Below are 25,794 nucleotides of genomic sequence, written 5' to 3'. Positions count from 1 at the left end.
ACAAGTTTATAAAAGAATGCTCAGTCTTGCCGTGGACTCACAATCGACATCCAACAGCCCACCATCCCGTATATACATCCAAACCATAAAAATAGCAGTCAAACAGCAAGGTAGTGCAAAGAAAGTAAGTAAACTATTGTGCTGGATCACTATCATTATTGTTCCATAGAGTAAACTAGGCACCTGCTCTTCTTGCCACTATGAGGAGGTGGATGCTTGTCGTGGTGTGCTTGATGATGCACACGACCATGATCTTCTTGCCACTATTGCATCCGTGCGCTCGATGATGGGGGTACCAATGCATACAAGTAGAACAAAATTACCAGCATTAACCCACAACTTGAAGTACAAGCTAAGTATGTATCAAGTGACAACAAAAACAAGTTTATATGCTAGTACAAAATCACCATCATTAACAAGTTTATATGGGAATGAAAACAATCATCAGTACTATATTAAACACAATGCTATCTTCATATTAGCAAACAGAATATCTCATTTTCATATTCTCAGTAAGCAAGTACAGTCTGCTTCAACCCATGTTCTAAAAAAGATGTTTATCCCTCCCAGGAGTACATTTGATGGTTTATTATGGGACGGAGGTAGTAGTGCATAAGAAACTATAGAAGAATAAATATGTGCCAAGTAATCATAGATAGTTCTATCTTTTTTATCTGCAGTAGAAAAATATAACCAGAAAACAGATGGTACCAATCAAGAGTATTGACTCGAACAACGAAATATCATGTTTGCATATAATAAGCAGTTATATACTATTAGCAGGAATCTCCCTTGTTGAAACACATTAGCATAGTGATATAATATCTCTAAATGTACGAGCATTCCTTTATTCAACTACTAGCACAGGCTGAAATTTAAGTGAAGCAGATTCACAAACCAAACCAAAAGTATGAAATGATACCCTTTTCAGTTTATGTGAAGTAAACATAACACTTTAAGATTCGCTGCCTACATGACTACATCACTAACTCGATGGCATGTGTAGTCACTATTGCACCACAATGAACACCAATATCACCGGCAGGCGGCTCCGAAGATGGTGTGGAGGTGTTCCACAAGCTGGGCGTAGATGGGAGGGTGGCTGGTGGAAGAAGTGGAGTTCGTGTACCCTGCATAAGAGACAAGATGAGGAGTGAGACCGGGGAGAGCAATAGCAGTAGGGGAAGGGGAGGGGAAAGGACAAAGGGAGATGCATACCTCGCCTAGGAGCTGCAGCATGCGCTCGTCAGGGAGTAGGGGCGGTCGGACATGCTGCGGAGGCCGAGGCAACCAACAGCCCGCCATCTCACCCACGCAAGCTCTCCTCCATCTTCGTCTTCATCTTCGAGGGCATCACCTGACTGCAGACACACATCGAACAGGGAGGTCATGCATATGCATAACACCCCGCAAAATCTCATGTGAATCAAACAGGAGCAAAGGAGATCTGGCGACTCACCAGCCCGGGGGCAGAGGAGATCTCGGACAGCGCAATGCCGACCTTTAGCAACTTGGGCACCGCATCGACGACCACCGCCTCCATGGCTGGCCCCACGTCGACGACTGATACGTCTCCAACGTATCTATAATTTTTGATTGCTCCATGCTATATTATCTACTGTTTTGGACTATATTGGGCTTTATTTTCCACTTTTATATTATTTTTGGGACTAACCTATTAACCGAAGGCCCATCCCAGAATTGCTGTTTTTTTTGCCTATTTCAGTGTTTCGGATAAACAGCATATCAAACGGAGTCCAAATGGAATAAAATCTTCAGAAACGTGATTTTCTCGCCGAACGTGATCCAGGAGACTTGGACCCTACTGCAAGGGATCAAATAGGTGGTCACGAGCCCCTGCCTCGTGGGCCCCTCGGTGCTCCACCGATGTACTCCTTCCTCCTATATATACACACGTACCCCCAAATGATCAGAACAGGAGCCAAAACCCGAATTCCACCGCCGCAACTTTCTGTATCCACGAGATCCCATCTTGGGGCCTGTTCTGGAGCTCCGCCCGAAGAGGGCCGTCATCACGGAGGGCTTCTACATCATCCTAGCCCCTCCGATGAAGTGTGAGTAGTTTACCTCAGACCTTCGGGTCCATAGTTAGTAGCTAGATGGCTTCTTCTCTCTCTTTGAATCTCAATACAAAGTTCTCCCCCTCTCTCGTGGAGATCTATTCGATGTAATCTTCTTTTTGCGGTGTGTTTGTTGAGACCGATGTATTGTGGATTTATGATCAAGTCTATCGATGAATAATATTTGAATCTTCTCTGAATTCTTTTATGCATGATTGGTTATCTTTGCAAGTCTCTTCGAATTATCTGTTTGGTTTGGCCAACTAGATTGGTAGTTCTTGCCATGGGAGAAGTGCTTAGCTTTGGGTTCGATCTTGCGGTGTCCTTACCCAGTGATAGAAGGGGCAGCAAGGCACGTATTGTATCGTTGTCATCGAGGATAACAAGATGGGGTTTATTTCATATTGCATGAATTTATCTCTCTACATCATGTCATCTTGCTTAAGGCGTTACTCTGTTTTTAACTTAATACTCTAGATGCATGCTGGATAGCGGTCGATGAGTGGAGTAATAGTAGTAGATGCAGAATCGTTTCGATCTACTTGTCACGGACATGATGCCTATATACACGATCATGCCTAGATATTCTCATAATTGCGCACAATTCTATCAATTGCTCAACAGTAATTTGTTCACCCACCGTAGAATACTTATGCTCTTGAGAGAAGCCACTAGTGAAACCTATGGCCCCCGGGTCTATTCTCATCATATCAATCTCCATTACTTTTATATTGCTTTGCTATTTACTTTGCCTTTACTTTTTACTTTTCATCTTTATATCAAAAATACCAAAAATATTCTATCTATCAGATCCCACTCTTGTAAGTGACCGTGAAGGGCTTGACAACCCCTAATCGCGTTGGTTGCGAGTAGCTATCGCTTTGTGCAGGTACGAGGGACTTGAGCGTAGGCTCCTACTGGATTGATACCTTGGTTCTCAAAAACTAAGGGAAATACTTACGCTACTCTGCTGCATCATCCCTTCCTCTTCAGGGAAAACCAACGCAAGCTCAAGACATAGCAAGAAGGATTTCTGGCGCCGTTGCCGGGGAGTCTACGCAAAAAGTCATATACCAAGTACCCATCACAATCTCTATCTCTCGCATTACATTATTTGCCATTTGCCTCTCGTTTTCCTCTCCCCCCAATTCACCCTTGCCGTTTTATTCGCCCTCTCTCTATCCTTCCTCTCTATTTGCCTCTTTTGCCCGCTTGCTTTTTGTTTGCTCGTATGGTTAGAATAGTTGTTTATTTATTACTAAACAGAGAACCTATGATCTATGGATCCTCATCCGCTTGCCTATCTTTTTAAGATATCCAATTATGATGAACCAATTCCTAGTGATTTGGATGCACTAGATTATCTTTATAAGCTTTTGCCTGAAATCCGTAAATCTGAAAATTGTGATGAAGTGCTTCACGATAGATATTTGAAGAAAAAGCATGATTGCAATCATTTTATTATAAATTCTCTTGATGTCAATTGTGCTAATAATATGCAAAACCCTAAGCTTGGGGATGCTAGTTTTGCTATGTCCTCTACTTGTTGCAATGATGATGATTGGGGTGATTCTTCTTTTGATCTTGAAAACTTATTTAAATCCCATGATGAATATGAGATTGATTATAATGTTTGCAATAATATTGAAAGTGGGTTTGGAAGAATGTCAACTTTAGATCCCACATATTTAGAGAATGTTCAATCTTATGAAGTTTTTGATAGAAGTGGGTTTGGAAAGGTCATGACTTTAGTTAACGTTAATCCCACTATTTTAGAAGAGTGTCAACTTTGCATGCATGTGGATCGTGTTGAAAATATTTTATGTGATAGCTATTTTGTTGAATTTTCTTATGATCCTACATATAATTATTATGAGAGAGGAAAATATGGTGGTAGAAATTTTCATGTTACTAAATTACCTCTCGTTATGTTGAGATTGCTATTGTTTCTTTCCGCTTCCTTGCATATGCTAGTTTTGGCTTGCCTTGATAATTTGTTTTCCTATAATATTCTTATGCATAGGAATTATGTTAGACTTAGATTTGTTTGTCACGTGTTTTATGATGCTCTCTTTGTGCTTCAATTCTTGTCTTTCATGTGAGCATCATTGAAATATTATGCCTAGCTAGGGGCGTTAAACGATAGCGCTTGTTGGGAGGCAACCCAATTTTATTTTTTCCTTGCTTTTTTCTCCTTTTTTAAATAAATTATTTATCCTGTGTTTTGGTTGTGTTTTTTGTGTTTAATTAGTGTTTGTGCCAAGTAGAACCGTTGGGAAGACTTGGGGAAAGTCTTGTTGAACTTGCTGTAAAAAACAGAAACTTTAGCGCTCACAAGAACTGCTGTCATTTTTATTTGAAGAGTGATATTTAGTTAATTCTTTTTGCAGACGATTAATATATAAATTCCTCACGTCCAGCAATTTATTTTAGAATTTTTGGGGTTCCAGATCTTGCGCTAGCTACAGATTACTACAGACTGTTCTGTTTTTGACAGATTCTGTTTTTCTTGTGTTGTTTGCTTATTTTGATGAATCTATGGCTAGTAAAATAGTTTATAATCCATATAGAAGTTGGAATACAGTAGGTTTAACACCAATATAAATAAAGAATGAGTTAATTACAGTACCTTGAAGTGGTCTTTTGTTTTCTTTCGCTAACGGAGCTCACGAGTTTTCTGTTTTGAGTTTTGTGTTGTGAAGTTTTCAAGTTTTGGGTGAATTCTTTTGATGGATCATGGAACAAGGAGTGGCAAGAGCCTAAGCTTGGGGATGCCCATGGCACCCCCAAGATAATCCAAGGACACCAAAAAGTCAAAGCTTGGGGATGCCCCTGGAAGGCATCCCCTCTTTCGTCCACTTCCATCGGTAATTTACTTGGAGCTATATTTTTATTCACCAACATGATATGTGTTTTGCTTGGAGCGTCTTGTATTATTTGTGTCTTTGTTTGTTAGTATGACACAATCATCCTTGATGTACACACCTTTTGAGAGAGCCATGCATGAATTAAAATTTGATAGAATGATCTATGTGCTTCACTTATATCTTTTGAGCTAGATAATTTTGCTCTATGTGCTTCACTTATATCTTTTGAGCTAGATAATTTTGCTCTATGTGCTTCACTTAGATCTTTTAGATCACGGTGGTGGATATGTTTTAAATAAACTATTGATCTATCATGCTTCACTTAAATTAATTTGAGAGTCTCTTAATAGCATGGTAATTTGCCTAATAATAATATGCTTGGTATTCAAGATTTGTGAAACTTTCTTTTGAGTGTGTTGAATAATAAGAAAAGATTGAAGCATGATAATTGTTTTGAGATATGGAGGTGATAATATTAAAGTCATGCTAGTTGAGTAGTTGTGAATTTACAGAATACTTGTGTTGAAGTTTGTGATTCCCGTAGCATGCACGTATGGTGAACCGTTATGTGATGAAGTCAGAGCATGATTTATTTATTGATTGTCTTCCTTATGATTGGCGGTCGGGGACGAGCGATGGTCTTTTCCTACCAATCTATCCCCCTAGGAGCATGTACGTAATACTTTGCTTTGATAACTTCTAAATTTTTGCTATAAGTATATGCGTTCTTTATGACTAATGTTGAGTCCATGGATTATACGCACTCTCACCCTTCCACCCTTGCTAGCCTCTCTAATACCGTGCAGCTTTCGCCGGTATCATACACCTACCATATACCTTCCTCAAAACAGCCACCATACCTACCTATTATGGCATTTCCATAGCCATTCCGAGATATATTGCCATGCAACTTTCCACCATCTAGTTCATCATGACATATCCATCATTGTCATATTGCTTAGCATGATCATGTAGTTGACATAGTATTTGTGGCAAAGCCACCGTTCATAATTCTTTCATACTTGTCACTCGTGATTCATTGCATATCCCGGTACACCGCCGGAGGCATTCATATAGAGTCATACTTTGTTTTAGTATCGAGTTGTAATCATTGATTTGTAAATAAATAGAAGTGTGATGATCATCATTCAATAGAGCATTGTCCCAAAATAAAGAGAAAGGCCAAAGAAAAAAAAGAAGGCCCAAAAAATAAAAAATAAAAGGGGCAATGCTACTATCCTTTTTTTCCACACTTGTGCTTCAAAGTAGCACCATGATATAGCAAGTCTCATATATTTTGCTTCAAAGTAGCACCATGTTCTTCATATAGAGAGTCACATATGTTGTCACTTTCATATACTAGTGGAATTTTACATTATAGAACTTGGCTTGTATATTCCAATGATGGACTTCCTCAAATTGCCCTAGGTCTTCGTGAGCAAGCAAGTTGGATGCACACCCACTAGTTTCTTTTGTTGAGCTTTCATACATTTATAGCTCTAGTGCATCCGTTGCATGGAAATCCCTACTCACTCACATTGATATCTATTGATGGGCATCTCCATTGCCCATTGATACGCCTAGTTGATGTGAGACTATCTTCTCCTTTTTGTCTTCTCCAGAACCACCATTCTATTCCACCTATAGTGCTATATCCATGGCTCATGCTCATGTATTGCGTGAAGATTGAAAAAGTTTTGAAAAAGTTAGAGTATGAAACAATTGCTTGGCTTGTCATCGGGGTTGTGCATGATTTAAATACTTTGTGTGGGGAAGATGGAGCATAGCCAGACTATATGATTTTGTACGGATAACTTTCTTTGGCCATGTTATTTTGAGAAGACATAATTGCTTTGTTAGTATGCTTGAAGTATTATTATTTTCTATGTCAATATAAACTTTTGTCTTGAATCTTTCTAATCTGAATATTCATACCACAATTAAGAAGATTTACATTGAAATTATGCCAAGTAGCACTCCGCATCAAAAATTCTCTTTTTATCATTTACCTACTCGAGGACGAGCAGGAATTAAGCTTGGGGATGCCTGATACGTCTCCAACGTATCTATATTTTTTGATTGCTCCATGCTATATTATCTACTATTTTGGACTATATTGGGCTTTATTTTCCACTTTTATATTATTTTTGGGACTAACCTATTAATCGGAGGCCCAGCCCAGAATTGCTGTTTTTTGCCTATTTCAGTGTTTCGGATAAACAGAATATCAAACGGAGTCCAAACGGAATAAAATCTTCGGAAACATTATTTTCTCGCCGAACGTGATCTAGGAGACTTGGACCCTACTGCATGGGATCAAAGAGGTGGTCACGAGGGTGGGGGAGCCCCCCTAGGGCGCGCCCCCTGCCTCGTGGGCCCCTCGGTGCTCCACCGACGTACTCCTTCCTCCTATATATACACACGTACCCCCAAACGATCAGAACAGGAGCCAAAACCCTAATTCCACCGCTGCAACTTTCTCTATCCACGAGATCTCATCTTGGGGCCTGTTCCGGAGCTCCGCCGGAAGAGGGCCGTCATCACGGAGGGCTTCTACATCATCCTAGCCCCTCTGATGAAGTGTGAGTAGTTTACCTCAGACCTTCGGGTCCATAGTTAGTAGCTAGATGGCTTCTTCTCTCTCTTTGAATCTCAATACAAAGTTCTCCCCCTCTCTCATGGAGATCTATTCGATGTAATCTTCTTTTTGCGGTGTGTTTGTTGAGACCAATGAATTGTGGGTTTATGATCAAGTCTATCTATGAATAATATTTGAATCTTCTCTGAATTATTTTATGCATGATTGGTTATCTTTGCAAGTCTCTTCGAATTATCCATTTGGTTTGGCCAACTAGATTGGTAGTTCTTGCCATGGGAGAAGTGCTTAGCTTTGGGTTCGATCTTGTGGTGTCCTTACCCAGTGACAGAAGGGGCAGCAAGGCACATATTGTATCGTTGCCATCAAGGATAACAAGATGGGGTTTATTTCATATTGCATGAATTTATCTCTCTACATCATGTCATCTTGCTTAAGGCGTTACTCTGTTTTTAACTTAATACTCTAGATGCATGCTGGATAGCGGTCGATGAGTGGAGTAATAGTAGTAGATGCAGAATCGTTTCGATCTACTTGTCACGGACGTGATGCCTATATACATGATCATGCCTAGATATTCTCATAATTGCGCACAATTATATCAATTGCTCAATAGTAATTTGTTCACCCACCGTAGAATACTTATGCTCTTGAGAGAAGCCACTAGTGAAACCTATGGCCCCTGGGTCTATTCTCATCATATCAATCTCCATTACTTTTATATTGCTTTGCTATTTACTTTGCCTTTACTTTTTACTTTTCATCTTTATATCAAAAATACCAAAAATATTCTATCTATCAGATCCCACTCTCGTAAGTGACCGTGAAGGGCTTGACAACCCCTAATCGCGTTGGTTGCGAGTAGCTATCGCTTTGTGCAGGTACGAGGGACTTGAGCGTAGGCTCCTACTGGATTGATACCTTGGTTCTAAAAAACTAAGGGAAATACTTACGCTACTCTGCTGCATCATCCCTTCCTCTTCGGGGAAAACCAACGCAAGCTCAAGACGTAGCAACGACCACCTCGTCTCGAAGATCCTAGCCGCGACCTCCTTGTTCTTCGGTCGCAAGTGGCGGAGGTGGGTGACGGGGAGGGGAGGTGTGGCGGAGGTGGGTGGCGGCGAGGGGAGGGGTGGGTGGTGGCGAGGGGAGGAGAGGGATCTGGATCGGGGAGACGATGTGGGGTTTGCTGCGCGAGAGAGGGTGTGCGGGGATGAAGGGCTGCTTGGGGTCGCACGAAGCAGATCCCCAAGTGCATCGCGCGGCGGCGACGACGACAGCGAACGATGGAGGGATGCGGTGGCCGCCGCGAGGGTTTTGGGGGCCGGGCCAACGCCGTCAAGTGCTGGGAACGGGGGAGAGCGGCCTAGGGCTCTGGATCGGGGAGACGATGTGGATGGCGGCGCAATGCGGGAGGGAAGGGGTCGGGGTGGGTGGGTGGGTGGGAGACGAGGGCGGGGGATGGATAGATTTTTTCTTTTTTTAGGGCAAGGGGATGGATAGATGGTTGACAGGGGATGGATGGATGGATGGCCGCCACGTCATCGATCCAGGTGAGAGCTAGTTCCACCAATGAGAATAAAGTAAAACAAATTGTGTTTACATTTTTGTTTTCTTCTACTTTTTTCACAATAATAGGTACTAAAGTACCTATTTAAATTTTCCAAAAATAATTTATAGATACTAAAGTATATATTTCATCAGAGATACTCTGAAATGTTTGTAAGATTCAATGCCTAACTACCGAAATTTCATTTTTCATTTTTCGAGTGTTCAAAATGAGTTTTTATGAAGGACCTACCATATATTTGTTGTAAAATTTAACCAAATTAGTTCTATAAGATAGTAGGCCATATTTAATGCACAATTGACCAAATGGTTGGGTGTAAAAAGTTTTGATCCACCTCTGGTGAAAAAGACAAATTTCCGTCGTTTCAGCTGGAAGTGGGTCAAATTTGAACTGCGGCTGCCTCATAGTTTGTTATTTATTTATTTATTCCAAAAATAATTTCTAGGTACAAAAGTATCTATTTAATCAGAGAATCACCAAAAAAATTCCAAGATTCAACCACTAGCTAGGAACGGTCATTCCCGCCGTTTTGATCGCATTTTGAAATGGGCATAAAAAATGCAAAAAATCAAAATATTGGAAAACCTTCGCATTGTGTCATTATATGTGACCAAGTTACCAGAAAAAATAATAAACTTGTAATACGTCAATTCTTTTAAAAAAGTGTTCTCAGAAACAAGCTATCATTTGTGGAGATCAATGGCTTTCAAGCCAAAAGATCAACCTTATGGCCACATTCATGGCATAGTTTGTTCAAATGATCTCATATTGTGCACAAGGGTGCATTGTGGAATTCCAAACAATATTGCTTAAGGGAGTTTTCATTTACTTTGCACGGAAAAACCATTTTCCATTTTCCGAGTGTCCGAATTGAGTTCTTTTTCTGAAGGACCTACCATATATTTGTTGCAAAATTGGACCAAATCATTTTTCTAAAATACTAGGCCATATTTGATTCACAATTGACCAAATGGTTGGGTGTCAAAAGTTTTGATCCACCTCTGGTGAAAAAGACAAATTCCCGCCGATTCAGCTGGAAGCGGGTCAAATTCGAACTGCAGCTGCCTCATAGTTTGCTCTTTATTTTTTCCAAAAATAATTTCTAGGTACACAAGTATCTATTTAATTAGAGAAACAACAAAAAAATTCCAAGATTCAATCACTAGCTAGGAACGGTGATGCCCACGGTTTTGACCGCATTTTGAAACGGGCATAAAAAATTTGAAAAAATAAAAAATTGGGAAACCTTCGCATTGTGTTATTATATGTGACGAAGTTTCGAGAAAAAACAATAAACTTGTAATACGACAATTATTTTAAAAAAGTGTTCTCAGAAATGAGCTATCACACGTGAAGATTCAGGGTTTTCAAGCCAAATGATCAATCTTATGGCCACATTCATGGCGTAGTTTGTTCAAATGATCTCATATTGTGCACAAGAGTGCATCTTGGAATTCCAAACAATGTTGCCTAAGGGAGTTTTCATTTTCTTTGCACGGAAAATTCATTTTCCATTTTTCGAGTGCCCGAATTGAGTTTTTTTGTGAAGGACCTACCATATATTTGTTGCAAAATTGGACCAAATCATTTTTATAATACTAGGCCATATTTGATTCACAATTGACCAAATGGTTGGGTGTCAAAAGTTTTGATCCACCTCTGGTGAAAAAGACAAATTCCCGCCGATTCAGTTGGAAGCGGGTCAAATTTGAACTGCAGCTGCCTCATAGTTTGCTCTTTATTTTTTCCAAAAATCATTTCTAGGTACATAAGTATCTATTTAATCAGAGAAACACCAAAAAAATTCCAAGATTCGACCACTAGCTAGGAACGGTCATGCCCGCGGTTTTGACCACATTTTGAAACAGGCATAAAAAATTCAAAAAAAAACAAAAAATTGGGAAACCTTTGCATTGTGTCATTATATGTGACCAAGTTTCTACGAAAAATAATAAACTTGTAATACGACAATTATTTTAAAAAAGTGTTCTCAGAAATGAGCTATCACGCGTGAAGATTTAGGATTTTCAAGCCAAATGATCAATCTTATGGCCACATTCATCGCATAGTTTGTTCAAATGATCTCATATTGTGCACAAGGGTGCATCTTGGAATTCCAAACAAAGTTGCCTAAGGGAGTTTTCATTTTCTTTGCACGGAAAATTCATTTTCCATTTTCTGAGTGCCCGAAATGAGTTTTTTGTGAAGGACCTACCATATATTTGTTGCAAAATTGGACCAAATTAATTTTATAAAATACTAGGCCATATTTAATGCACAATTGACAAAATGGTTGGGTGTCAAAAGTTTTGATCCACCTCTGGTGAAAAAGACAAATTCCCACCGATTCAGTAGGAAGCGGGTCAAATTTGAACTGCAGCTGCCTTATTGTTTGCTCTTTATTTTTTCAAAAAAATCTTTTTTAGTTACATAAGTATCTATTAAAGCATAAATACATGGTTTGGTGGCGATACGTCGAGGTTTGGATGGTGGCCCAGGGCCCCAACTCCAAAGCGCGTGAACTCGCATGCGTGGTGCGTGGTCACCGCGTGACCTTGGCGTTGACATGCGTTCTGGGAGGCCTCGACATGTCTAGTGGGTTGGGCACTCCCCAGGTAGGTTCTAGGAAGAAAATTACAACAGACGAATCTCACGAGGAGACCGACCTATGCTCAAAGATGAATTAGCAGCCAAGTTTTGATTGGCAGTACGGGAAATGCACATGGCCAATGGGCGTGAGTTTTGGCTGAGGATGATCATCTACTAAGAAGAATGTCTTCGCAAATTTTCAGATCGGAAGGAGGATCCTAGGTGGTACTTGCTTTGCAAAGTACCAAATTGGACAGAAATATGAATGTTGAAGCTGGGCTCAAAATAATGAATGGATTGAGCTGAAATTTGATGGAGGATGGTTATTTGGGCATTGGAAAGCACTATAGAAAATTGATACCATTTGGACATGCCAAAGTGGTACTTCCTTCACAATGCTCTTCTATGGACAGAAACTTGGGAAAACTAGTGAGAGAAATTGGAAGAATGAAATGAGCTCAAATTTGGTGTAGGTAAGTTACATAGGTATGGTCATGCCTTGGTAGATTTTCAGATCATTTGGGTAAGCCTAGCTAGTACTTACTTCACAAAGCTTCCCTCGAGGTAGAAACTTTGGAAATTTCCTGAGAAAGATTTACTAGGAAAATGGAGCTGAATATTATCATGTGGCAATGATTTGGGTATGGAAGAGTGCCCAAAGAGTTTGAGGGTAATAGGAGGGGTCTAGATAACACTTGCTTTGCAACGTGCCAATCTGGCCATAAAATATAAATTGAACCTGGGCTCACATAGATGATTTGATTGAGCTGCAATTTGGAGGAGGGTGGCAATTTGGGCATATGAAGGAACTGTATAAATTTCATGTCATTTGGATATATAAAAAAGTTACTTCCTTCACAATGCTTCTAGGTGGACAAAAACTTTGGAAATTTGCCGAGGAAGATTTGCTGGGAAAATGGGGCTGAATTTTGTCATGTGACAATGATTTGGATAGGAAAGAGTGCCCAAGAATTCCGAGGGCAATCAAGAATATATAAATAGCACTTCCTTCATAAAGTGTTGTTGCAAACAGAATAGGAAAATGAATATTGTTGAATTATTTTTGAACTAGGCAAGGAAGGATTTTTACATATTTGACGAAGATATGACCCAAAGATTTTATGAGATTTTTTGGGGAATTTTCGGAATGACAGAAATATAGGCTGCTTCACAACCTAGGGCAAAAATTGACACATGGACATGACACATAGGCAAAACTGACGAGGTGGCGCCAAGTCATACCAATCCACCACAATTTACAAGGTTATGACCATCTATATTGGTCATGATCAGCTAGAAATAAGGCAGCGGACTAGTGTTGTCTGCTTTATGACCATTTCGTGTAAGGAAATTATGACCTTTCTGACCAAAATGGTCGCAATGGTTTAGGGTTTGGAGCCCCCCGAACAGCTTTTGACCAATTGGTCTAAAATGGTCATAGATTTATGACCAATTCTTCCAGGGTCACTGACAGAAGGTCATAAGTTGACATATTTCTTGTAGTGAAAGCGGACACCGCTATTTTGGTTGGTGCTCTTTCGATCTTGGGCGATCGGGTAAAATGTATTCCCATTTATCTCGTATCCTTTGTAAGTCAATACAGTCAAAGATGGTCCCCTGGACAACGAGTACAACTCATCACAAACAGTGTTGTCACCTCTAACACGTGTTTCCAACAAACTGCCAAAAGTCCTGATGTGTTCACATGTAATCCAGTCGTCACACTGCTCCGGGTGTTTGGAGCGCAGACTGTTCTTGTGTTCATTGACATATGGGTTCACCAAGGTAGAGTTCTGTAGAACTGTGTAGTGTGCTTGAGACCAAGAATACCCATCCCTGCATATTATTGAGTCCCCTCCAAGCGTGCCTTTTCCAGTCAGTCTCCCCTCATACCGCGATATAGGGAGACCTATCTTCTTAAGGCCAGGAATGAAGTCAACACAAAACCCAATGACATCCTCTGTTTGATGGCACATGGAGATGCTTCCTTCTGGCCTAGCGCGGTTACGGACATATTTCTTTAGGACTCCCATGAACCTCTCAAAGGGGAACATATTGTGTAGAAATACGGGCCCCAGGATGACAATCTCGTCAACTAGATGAACTAGGACGTGCGTCATGATATTGAAGAAGGATGGTGGGAACACCAGCTCGAAACTGACAAGACATTGCGCCACATCACTCCTTAGCCTTGGTACGATTTCTGGATCGATCACCTTCTGAGAGATTGCATTGAGGAATGCACATAGCTTCACAATGGCTAATCGGACATTTTCCGGTAGAAGCCCCCTCAATGCAACCGGAAGCAGTTGCATCATAATCACGTGGCAGTCATGAGACTTTAGGTTCTGGAACTTTTTCTCTGGCATATTTATTATTCCCTTTATATTCGACGAGAAGCCAGTCGGGACCTTCATTCTGAGCAGGCATTCAAAGAAGATTTCCTTCTCTTCTTTGGTAAGAGCGTAGCTGGCAGGACCTTCATACTGCTTTGGAGGCATGCCGTCTTTTTCATGCCAATGTTGCAGGTCCTCCCGTCCTACAGTGTATCTTTTGTCTTCCCATACACGCCCAAGAAGCCTAGCTGGTTCAGACAAAGGTTCTTCGTCACATGCATCACGTCGATTGAAGAGCGGACCTCTAGGTATTTCCAGTAGGGTAGGTCCCAAAATATAGATTCCTTCTTCCACATGGGTGCGCGTCCCTCAGCGTCATTCGGAACAAATAGTCCACCGGGACCCTTTCTAAAGATTACGTGTAAATCATTGACCATAGCAAGTACGTGATCACCGGTACGCATGGAGGGCTTCTTCCGGTGATCTGCCTCGCCGTTGAAATGCTTGTCTTTCTTTCGACATTGATGGTTGGTCGGAAGAAATCGATGATGGCCCAGGTACACATTCTTCCTGCATTTGTCCAGGTATATACTTTCGGTGTCAGCTAAACAGTGTGTGCATGCGTGGTATCCCTTGTTTGTCTGTCCTGAAAGGTTACTGAGAGCGGACCAATCGTTGATGGTTACAAACAGCAACGCGTGCAGGTTAAATTCCTCCTGTTTGTGCTCATCCCACACACGTACACCGTTTCCATTCCACAGCTGTAAAAGTTCTTCAACTAATGGCCTTAGGTACACATCAATGTCGTTGCTGGGTTGCTTAGGGCCTTGGATGAGAACCGGCATCATAATGAACTTCCGCTTCATGCAGATCCAAGGAGGAAGGTTATACATACATAGAGTCACGGGCCAGGTGCTGTGATTGCTGCTCTACTCCCCGAAAGGATTAATTCCATCCGCGCTTAAACCAAACCATACGTTCCTTGGGTCGCCTGCAAACTCAGCCCAGTACTTTCTCTCGATTTTTCTCCACTGCGACCCATCAGCGGGTGCTCTCAACTTCCCGTCTTTCTTACGGTCCTCTCTGTGCCATCGCATCAACTTGGCATGCTCTTCGTTTCTGAATAGACATTTCAACTGTGGTATTATAGGAGCATACCACATAACCTTCGCAGGAACCCTCTTCCAGGGGGCTCACCGTCAACATCACCAGGGTCATCTCGTCTGATCTTATACCGCAATGCACCGCATACCGGGCATGCGTTCAAATCCTCGTACGCACCGCGGTAGAGGATGCAGTCATTAGGGCATGCATGTATCTTCAGCACCTCCAATCCTAGAGGGCATACGGCCTTCTTTGTTGCATACGTACTGTCGGGCAATTCGTTGTCGTTTGGAAGCTTCTTCTTCAATATTTGCAGTAGCTTCTCAAATTCTTTGTCAGACACAACATTCTTTGCCTTCCACTACAGCAATTCCAGTACATACTGAGCTTTGTGTTGCCATCTTCGCAATTGGGGTACAACCCTTTTTTGTGATCCTCTAACATGCGATCGTACTTCAGCTTCTCCTTTTGACTTTCGCACTGTGTCCTTTCATCAACAATGACCCCGCGGAGATCATCATCATCGGGCCCTGTTGCAGCATCACGGTATTCAGGGGGCACATAGTTGTCATCGTCCTCTTCTTCTTCGTTGTCTTCCATCATAACCCCTATTTCTCCGTGCTTCGTCCAAACATTATAGTGTGGCATGAAACCCTTATAAAGCCGGTGGTTGTGAAGGATTTTCTGGTCAGAGTAAGACTGCGTATTCCCACAATTAGGGCATGGACAACACATAAAACCATTCTGCTTGTTTGCCTTAGCCACTTCGAGAAAATTATGCAGGCCCTTAATGTACTCGGAGGTGTGTCTATCACCGTACATCCATTGCCGGTTCATCTGCGTGCATTATATATAATTATGTGTGTCAAAAGTAAGAAAATTAGACAAGTATCTATCTAAAGTAAGAATTGTTTTTCTTTCATAAAGAAGATAAGAACAAGAGCTTCACCACGGTGGTGCCGGCGACGAGATCAGCGTGGGCGATCGACGGCGGTGAAGACGGGGACAAGACGTGACGGACTGCTAAACCTATGCAAATCTCGGGGAAAATGGAGCTTGGAGGTCGAGCTTCAAGAGGATAAAACTTAACTAGCATGGCTCGGGCATTTCATCGAACACCTCATGTGCATAGGAAGGTGAGCTAGAGCACCCAAATGCCCTCCCCTCGCCGGCCAAAAAAACAGAGCACTGTGGAGTGCTCTGCTCGCCGACGAGGGGGTATATATAGGCAACTCATTTGTCCCGGTTCGTGGCTGGAACCGGGACTAAAAGCCATCCAGCTGTCCCGGTTCGAGCCACGAACCGGGACCAATGTATGTGGGCTAGGAGCGAGGCCCATTGGTCCCCGTTCATGTCAGGAACCGGGACAAATGGATCCAGACGAACTGGGACCAATGCCCACGAGGCCCCGGCCAGGCCCCTGGGCGCACAAACCGGGATGTATGCCCCCCATGGGTCCCGGTTCATGACTGAACCGGGACTAATGGGCTGGCCAAGCCCCAACCAAAGCCCTATTTTTTACTAGTTTTTACCACTGCGCCAAGGCTCCCCTTGAACTGGAATATATCTAACTATTACTTTTATGTTATCAAAGAGTAAAAAAGGTTGAGATTTAAGAGAAGAAATGAACAGTTAAGATTCGATGATTAAAAACACATCTATACTTTGGTTTAAGAGAGAGAGAGAGAAACAAAGTTGAATGCGTTTTCTGATTTGGGGACATATTGTAGGATGTTGACTCTTTTTGGATGCTTTTTTAAAGAACGTGGCCTATTTGGACTCTATAAGGATTAAGAACCATGAGAGATACATATGCACCTAAAAACACATATATGTTGCGTCCCTCCAAAAATACACAAGAGGTTAGATAGTGCCATGAGGATAATTGTGTGTGCTGTCTAACAGTCCAATACAAAGCTTCAATCATGTTGTGTATGAAGACAATGGCGGAATGCTCAGTTCTTATTGGCATCAAATTATCCAACACATATATGTTAGAAAATATGTAAATGTAAATCTGAAGTGGAACACAAAAAAATGTAGAAGGAGAAAGAAAATGTAACTTACCATTTAGCATATAACTTATCCATATCCAAATATTTAAACACTACTAAAAAATCTAGCCGTTCATATATATTAGTTATAAATTATGCATATGGAGCTTTATAATAGTGTTATCATACAATTTGGAGAAACCCTCCAAATATTTAAGGAGTACCGAAAATCTTGCTACACATATACTCCCTCAATAAACTAATATAAGAGCATTTAGATAACTACTTTAGTGATCTAAACTCTCTTATATTAGTTTACGGAGGGAGTACTAGTTATAGATTATGTATATGGAGCTTTATATCATAATGGTATCATATAATCTGCAGAAACCCTGATGCTAGAAGTCTATAATTTTGCATCCTTGTAATAATGTACATTGTACAAGTGGTTGAGGTCCTCTACTATTTTTTATGAATAGTAATATCACTGCCAGCTCCTCTACTGTGGGTTATGCAAGTAAGACATGTTACTTTCACTAAAGCTGGTAGCATATTTTCACAGCAATACATCAATGCAATCCTATCAGGAAACTTCATTGCATACGATCTATGGACCAGCCATTAAAAAGAATCCTTAGCACCATGGTCACACAGACTGACCAAAGGAGGCCACGCCAAGTAGGGACGGATAGGGCAGCCAAGTAACTCTCTTCTCTTGAAATGCTGGTTCAGCTCCGGTGTTTCTAGAGAGAAGGACATGAACCACTCAGGGGATTTGAACTGATCCATGAAATTCTTCAAGGGGCAAACAAAAAGGTATACAAAACCATTGAAAACTGCCAAAAGTCGCACCGAGATTGTATCTTCCGCTGAACAGTTGGTGACCTCCATAAAACTAGCATGCAATGGGAACATCTTGTGCAACACAAATCTCTCGACGTCATCATCGCCGGCTGCCAAGATCCAAATAGAAAGCGTATGTTCCTTCTCATTTATGAAACATAGCCTCCCATCCTTGGTCTAACCAATCTTAAATTTTGGATATGCCTCTCTCAAGGGCGCCGGTAGATCCATTCGAGAGAACTGAAAGGTATCTGTGTTGAGCACAAAAAATTACTATGTGATAGTCCCCTCGAATTCCCAATAGATAAACCCACCCACCGTCGTGTGGGTTGTGAACTTGAAGCCCTCAGGCACCAGCGTCGCAGTTTCCGAAAAAATCTGCTACTCCATGGTGTCCGATGAGAAGACAACAATGCGTGCCCAAGCCCATGAGTAGTCGTGACGGACACAAACCACACCGGATGACCTCTAACCCTCTCCGGGGAAGAGTGTGTGGAACTCGAGTGAAGTGTCGTCCGGCATGTCACGGTGCCCTTGGTGGAGAAACAGGGCCATCTTTTGGGGATCGTAGTAAGCTTCCTACTTGGTGCTTCGATTTCAGAGGGGGGTGTAGCCGTCATCATCGTACTCAAGCGAATGATCGGAGAAATCGATCCCCCACTCGGAAGCGTCATAGTCTCCGACTCCGAGGGGACCGAATTTGGCGGTAGTGGGGCGCGGTGAGGGGGGAGGAGCGGGGTGATGACCCACAAGTGTAGGGGATCTATCGTAGCCTTTTCGAAAAGTAAGAGTGTCGAACCCAATGAGGAGCAGAAGGAAATGATAAGCGGTTTTCAGCAAGGTATTCTCTGCAAGCACTGAAATTATCGTAACAGGTAGTTTTGTGATAAGGTAAATTGTAACGAGCAACAAGTAATGAAAGTAAATAAGGTGCAGCAAGATGTCCCAATCCTTTTTGTAGCAAAGGACAAGCCTGGAAAAACTCTTATATAAAGGAAAGCGCTCCCGAGGACACATGGGAATTATCGCCAAGCTAGTTTTCATCACGCTCATATAATTCGTGTTCGGTACTTTGATAGTTTGATATGTGGGTGGACCGGTGCTTGGGTACTGTCCTTCCTTGGAAAAGCATCCCACTTATGATTAACCCCTATTGCATGCATCCGCAACTATAACAGAAGTATTAAGGTAAACCTAACCATAGCATGAAACATATGGATCCAAATCAGCCCCTTACGAAGAAACGCACAAACTAGGGTTTAAGCTTCTGCCACTCTAGCAACCCATCATCTACTTATTACTTCCCAATGCCTTCCCCTAGGCCCACACAATGGTGAAGTGTCATGTAGTCGACGTTCACATGACACCACTAGAGGAAAGACAACATACATCTCATCAAAATATCGAACGAATACCAAATTCACATGACTACTTGTAGCAAGACTTCTCACATGTCCTCAGGAACGAACGTAACTACTCACAAATCATATTCATGTTCATAATCAGAGGGGTATTAATATGCATAATGGATATGAACATATGATCTTCCACCAAGTAAACCAACTAGCATCAACTACAAAGAGTAATCAACACTACTAGCAACCCACAGGTACCAATCTGAGGCTTTGGGACGAAGATTGGATACAAGAGATGAACTAGGGTTTGAGAGGAGATGGTGCTGGTGAAGATGTTGATGGAGATTGACCCCCTCCCGATGAGAGGATCGATGGTGATGACGGTGGTGATGATTTCCCCCTCCCGGTGGGAAGTTTCCCCGGCAGAACAGCTCCGCCGGAGCCCTAGGTTGGTTCCGCCAAGGTTCCACCTCGTGGCGGCGGAATTTCTTCCCAAAAGCTTGCTTATGATTTTTTTCTCGATGAAAGACTCCATATAGCCAAAGATGGGAATCAAAGGGCTGCCAGGGGGCCCATGAGGCAGGGGCGCGCCTAGGGGGGTAGGGCGCGCCCCCACCCTCGTGGACGGTGGGTGGCCCCCCTCTGGTACTTCTTTCGCCCAATATTTTTTTTATATTCTGAAACGTGCTCCCGTGAAGTTTCAGGACTTTTGGAGAAGTGCATAATAGGTCTCTAATATTTGCTCCTTTTCAGCAAGTCCACATACCCAACTATCATTTAGTCTTTCACAATTGCTAACACTCACGCAATATTTACGGGTATGAAGTTTTAATCAGACACGGAGAAAGATAGGGGCTTATAATTTTGCCTCCCAACCTTTTACCTCAAGGGTAATGTCAACAATAATAGATCATGAAAACTCACATCCAATTGGCTATATATATCAGGATCTTTCCAACACATTGTGCTTGCCAAATGATAAAATGTAAAAAGGAAAGGTGAAGATCACCATGACTCTAGTAAGAATTATACGACAAGAATAAAAGATAGGCCCTTCGCAGAGGGAAGTAGAGGTTGTCATGTGCTTCAAGGTTGGATGCACGAAATCTTAATGCAAAAGAACGTCACTTTACATTGCCACTAGTGATATGGACCTTTATTATGCAGTTCGTCGCTTTTATTTCTTCCACATCACAAGATCATATAAAGCTTATTTTCTCCACACTAATAAATCATACATATTTGAGAGTAATTTTTATTGCTTGCAACGATGACAACTTACTTGAAGGATCTTACTCAATCCATTGGTAGATATGGTGGACTCTCATGGCAAAACTGGGTTTAAGGATATTTGGAAGCACAAGTAGTATCTCTACTTGGTGCAAAGAATTTGGCTAGCATGAGAGGGAAAGGCAAGCTCAACATGTTGGATGATCCATGACAATATAATTTATTTCAGATGTAAGAAAATATAACCCATTACATTGTCTTCCTTGTCCAACATCAACTGTTTAGCATCTCATATTTTAATGAGTTCTCACAATCATAAAAGATGTCCAAGATAGTATATTTATATGTGAAAACCTATATTTCTTTATTACTTCCTATTAATTGCAATGATGACCAAAACTATGCTTGTCAACTCTCAACAACTTTTATTCATCATACTCTTTATGTGTGAAGTCATTACCTTCCATAAGATCCATATGATCTCTTTATTTCTTTTTATTCTTCCCTTTTATTTTATTCCCTCAAGATCATAGCAAGATAATCAAGCTCTTGACTCATCACTAATCTTTATTATATAGCTCATGGAATCGATTACATAGAAGGATCATAAAGCAAAGCTCAAAACTAGATCATACTAAAACTTTATTCTACTAGATCAAGATATTACCAAAAGGATCGAACTAAGAAAAACGGTAAAGATAAAAGTTGTGATGGTGATACGATACCGGGGCACTCCCCCAAGCTTGGCAGTTGCCAAGGGGAGTGCCCATGCCCATGTGTTTATGTCTCCTTCTTTGGATATGGTGACGTGATATTCTTGGTGATCGATGATGCCCTTCAGGATACGGTTCTCTTCTTCTAGCTTATTGACTTGCTGCTTGAGGTCCATTAGTTCCTTACAGAGCTTGCCCGTAACGGCTAAAGCTCCTTTTACCCAAGGATGTTGCATAGCTGCGGGAGAACAAGTAACACTTTTTTTTCATATTTTCATAAGAAAGAAATCTAACATTGGAAGGGATGACCGAGTTTGGAATAGCTGAGCTATGTAGTTCCCCCATCATGAATCCAGCTCGGAAATGAGAAGTAACTTCTTCATCCTCCTCCATGGCATCCATCCTTTTCAAGTCGGCCTCCATCTCTTCCTCACTTGATGGCCCAAAGTGGCCAGCATCGCTGTTTGCTCTTGGCCCCGGTGTCAGATGAGACACTCGACTCTCCCCGACTGACTCTTGAGAAGACATCTTGCTCTATATCTGCAGCAGAAAACAACTCGAAACAAAGACAGAGGATATTTGCGTGATACGGTGGTCAAAACCTTCGGGATATTATATAATGAATTTTTACCGACCAAAAGAAGTATCGTGCAAGAAAACGGAGTCCGGAGGGTACACGAGGTGCCCACGAGGCAGGGGGCGCGCCCAGGGGGTAGGGCGCGCCCTCCACCCTCATGGAAGCCTCGTCTCCTTTCCGGACTGCTTCTTATTTTCGTATTTTCTTAAATATTCCAAAATGGAGAAAAATTGCTATTAGAACTGTTTTGGAGTCGGTTTACTTACCATACCACATACCTATTCCTTTTCGGAGTTTGAAACATTCCAGAAAGTGTCCCTTATGTACTCCTCCGGGTTATGGTTTCAATAACATTAGTTTCAACATTTATGGGATTACCTGAGATATCATGTTTGATTCTTTGACCGTTCACCACCCTCGGATTTGTGCCTTCGAAGTTGTTGATTTTTATGGCACCGGAACGATAGACCTCCTTGATGACGTAAGGACCTTCCCATTTAGAGAGGAGTTTGCCTGCAAAAAATCTTAAATGAGAGTTGTATAACAATACATAATCACTGAGGGAGTCCTGGATTAGGGGGTCTCCAGACAGCCGGACTATATCCTTTGGCCGGACTGTTGGACTATGAAGATACAAGATTGAAGACTTCGTCCCGTGTCCGAATGGGACTCTCCATAGCGTGGAAGGCAAGCTGGGCAATACGGATATGTAGATCTCCTCCCTTGTAATCGACTCTGTGTAACCCTAGCCCCCTCCGGTGTCTATATAAACCAGAGGGTTTAGTCCGTAGGAGAACATCATAACATAGGCTAGCTCCTAGGGTTTAGCCTCTACGATCTCGTGGTAGATCAACACTTGTAATACTCATATCATCAAGAACAATCAAGCAGGACGTAGGGTATTACCTCCATCAAGAGGGCCCGAACCTGGGTAAACATTGTGTCCCCTGCCTCCTGTTACCATCCGCCTTAGACGCACAGTTCGAGACCCCCTACCCGAGATCCGTCGGTTTTGACACCGACATTGGCGCTTTCATTGAGAGTTCCACTGTGTCGTCACCATAAGGCTTGATGGCTCATTTGATCATCGGTAGCGATGCGGTCCAGGGTGAGGTTTTCCTCCCCGGACAAATCTTTGTATTCGGCGGCTTCACACTACGGGCCAATTCGTTTGGCCATCTGGAGCAGATCGAGAGCTACGCCCCTGGCCATCAGGTCAGATTCGGAAACTTAAACTACACTGCCGACATCCGCGGAGACTTGATCTTCGACGGATTCGAGCCTGTGTCAGGTGCGCCGCACAGTCATGACAAGCACGACGTAACTCTGCTGTCGGACAGTGTTCGGGAGATCACATCTGCAACTACTCCGGCTTTCGATCCGGAGCAAATCGCGCCATCCAAGGACGAAGGGATAGACCCCGCCATGGAGGCCGCACTCTCAGTGGCGATGGAGCCGAATACTGACTTCACCCCTTACGAGAGCCATGTCGCCGAACCACTGGATTCGTCTCCGGCCACGGACTCCGAGCCGCCTGCATCCGTGCCTATCGAATCCGACTGGGCGCCGATCATGGAGTTCACCTCCGCGGATATCTTTCATCACTCGCCTTTCGGCGATGTGCTAAATTCATTAAGGTCTCTCTCCTTGTCAGGAGAACCTTGGCCGAACTATATCCGGCTAGAATGGGATGCGGATGACGAAGAAATTCGCTGCCCACCCACCACCCACTTAGTATCCACTGTTGACGACTTAACCGACATGCTCAACTTCGACTCCGAAGACATCGACGGCATGGTGGAAGATGCAGGAGATGAACAGGAACCAGCGCCCACAGGGCGCCGGACAGCCACTTCATCACATGACATATACATGGTGGATACACCCAAAGAAGGCAATGGCGAAGAGACAGCGGAGGATGGCCCCTCCAAGAAGCAACCCAAGCGCTGACGTCAGCGGCGCCGCTCTAAGTCCCGCCATAGAAAAAACAGCGATAACAGCGCAAGAGAAAATAACACTCCAATCGACTCTAGAGGAAACGACGACCACATTGCCCTGGCGGCAGAGCACGATGAAGCTGCAAACGGCGAACAAACTATGGATCCGACGTCCGAACACAGCGACGCCGAGGATAAACCTCATCAAACCCCCTCTCGGGGGGAAACAGTCCGGACGAAGATGCACACATCATCTCGGAAACGCACTTGGCGCAAGAGAACCTCCACAGAAGGCTTATTGCCACAGCGAGGAGTCTGAAGAAGCAGAAGCAAAGGCTTAAGGCCGGACAAAATACGCTCAAGAGCAGGTGGAACAAAGTGCTCGACAACGAAGAAAAGTACGGTGGAAGTTACCACACAAAGAGCTATCCAAAGCACAAGCTATTACCTGAATTCGATGATGAGGCCTTAGAGCCCACACAGCCAAAAAATGAAACGGCCAACCGGCCGGATCCACCACCTTGTGACCGCGATAGAGCGGCTAACAAAGTCGCACATAAGTCAACACACGATCTACGTGAGGACTTGTGCCAAGAGTCCGGTATGACCAAATCCATCTATGGATCTAGGAAGCGCGCTCCGGCACAAAATCAAAACTGAATTCTACAACTGTCCGAATGCCATGGCACATCCCAATACAGGGGTGCCGCACACCCCCTATGTTTCACCGATGAGGTGCTGGACCATGAATTCCCAGAAGGATTCAAACCAGTGAACATAGAGGCGTACGACGGGACCACAAACCCTAGGGTCTGGATTGAGGACTTTATCCTCCATATCCCACTACTAGGGAAAACGTTATACACAGAACTTTAGCAGTAGCGCTTGTTAAAAGAGCACGCTACTGATAGATAGCAGTAGTGCGTGCAAAATAAGCGTGTTGCAGATGGACATATATCAGTAGCGCGTCTCACCGAAAACTCGCTACTACTAAAATTCCAATCACTTAGCCGATGGGCTACACATAGTAGTAGCGATCTTCCAAAAACCGCGCTACCGCTAATAAACTTATAGCAGCGCGTTTATGTGTAAATCGCTACTACTAACGAAAAGAAAATGAAATGAAAAACGAATAGAGAAGTAAATGAAAATGAAAGAAATAGAAAAAGGAGAAAGGAAAAAATATAAAATGTAAAGAAAAAAATGAAAAAGGGAAAAAAATGATGAAGACGTAGCAGTAGCGCGCTCTCTGAAACGCGCTATAGCTTACTTAGCTATAGCGCATTTTCTGTAACGTGCTACCGTTACTTTTTACTTAAGCAAAAACGTTTTCCCCCGGCCACCACTTCTCCCCCAAATCGATCCCTCGCTTTGCCGCCGTCGCCCCCACTTTGCCGCCGTCTCCTGTCGGCATCGACGCCGCGCTCATCCTCATGGTCGCCGCCCGAGGCCGCCCAGCCTCACCGCCTCCACCTCTCGGGCCGCCCTCGACCTCACCGTCGCCTCCCTCGACCTCACCGCCGCCACCCTCGACCTCACCGCCCCCGAGCCCGCCAAGACTACCGCGTCTCGATCCTGAGCCCGCCCACCCCGCCCTACCTCCATCGCCAAGCACCTCCCCGCCACCGTCTCTCCCCTCTCTGTAAGCCCCCCAACCCATCCTTTTTAGTTAATAGATGTTAATGTTAAGTAGTAGATAATGTTGATGTTTTTTAGTTAGGGTAATAATAGACGATGTTAAGTAGTAGATAATGTAGATGTTAATTAGGACAGTAGAGTTTAGTTTAGAGTAAAGTTTAGTTCAGTAGTTAACTAAATATAATCTATATTTGGTTTTTGAATTGAGTTTGAGAGAGCATGTATGATTTTTGTAGATTTTGTTGAAGTGTCAAACGCTATAGGACATGCAAATTTGAAGTGGTCAGGATATATGCAAATTCCTCAATTTTGTTTGCCCATGTTTCGATTGTGCCCAGTGGCCTTTTGTTGTTTCCAGGGAATG

The 25,794-nt window shown here is 42.8% G+C and overlaps 1 protein-coding gene across 1 annotated transcript in view; it reads right to left on the bottom strand.

Moving 5' to 3' along the window:
* Nucleotides 1–18,052, bottom strand: part of LOC147986853 (uncharacterized) — a 54,392-nt gene extending 36,340 nt beyond the window's left edge. Inside the window, exons 1-2 of the mRNA XM_087542171.1 lie at nt 17,794–18,052; nt 12,856–12,866 (exon numbers count right to left, since the gene is read on the bottom strand). Coding sequence (XP_087398297.1) covers nt 12,856–12,866; nt 17,794–18,052 — 270 coding nt within the window. The remainder of the gene's footprint in view (nt 1–12,855; nt 12,867–17,793) is intronic.
* Between the last annotated feature and the right edge of the window lie 7,742 nt (nt 18,053–25,794).

The sequence above is a fragment of the Triticum urartu genome, chromosome 2A, assembly GCF_056163025.1.
Source record: "Triticum urartu cultivar PI428250 chromosome 2A, HENAU_Tu73, whole genome shotgun sequence".
Taxonomy (NCBI): Eukaryota; Viridiplantae; Streptophyta; class Magnoliopsida; order Poales; family Poaceae; genus Triticum; species Triticum urartu.
The sequence above is the reverse complement of the archived record's forward strand: the minus strand, read 5'-3'. Positions and strand labels throughout refer to the sequence as shown.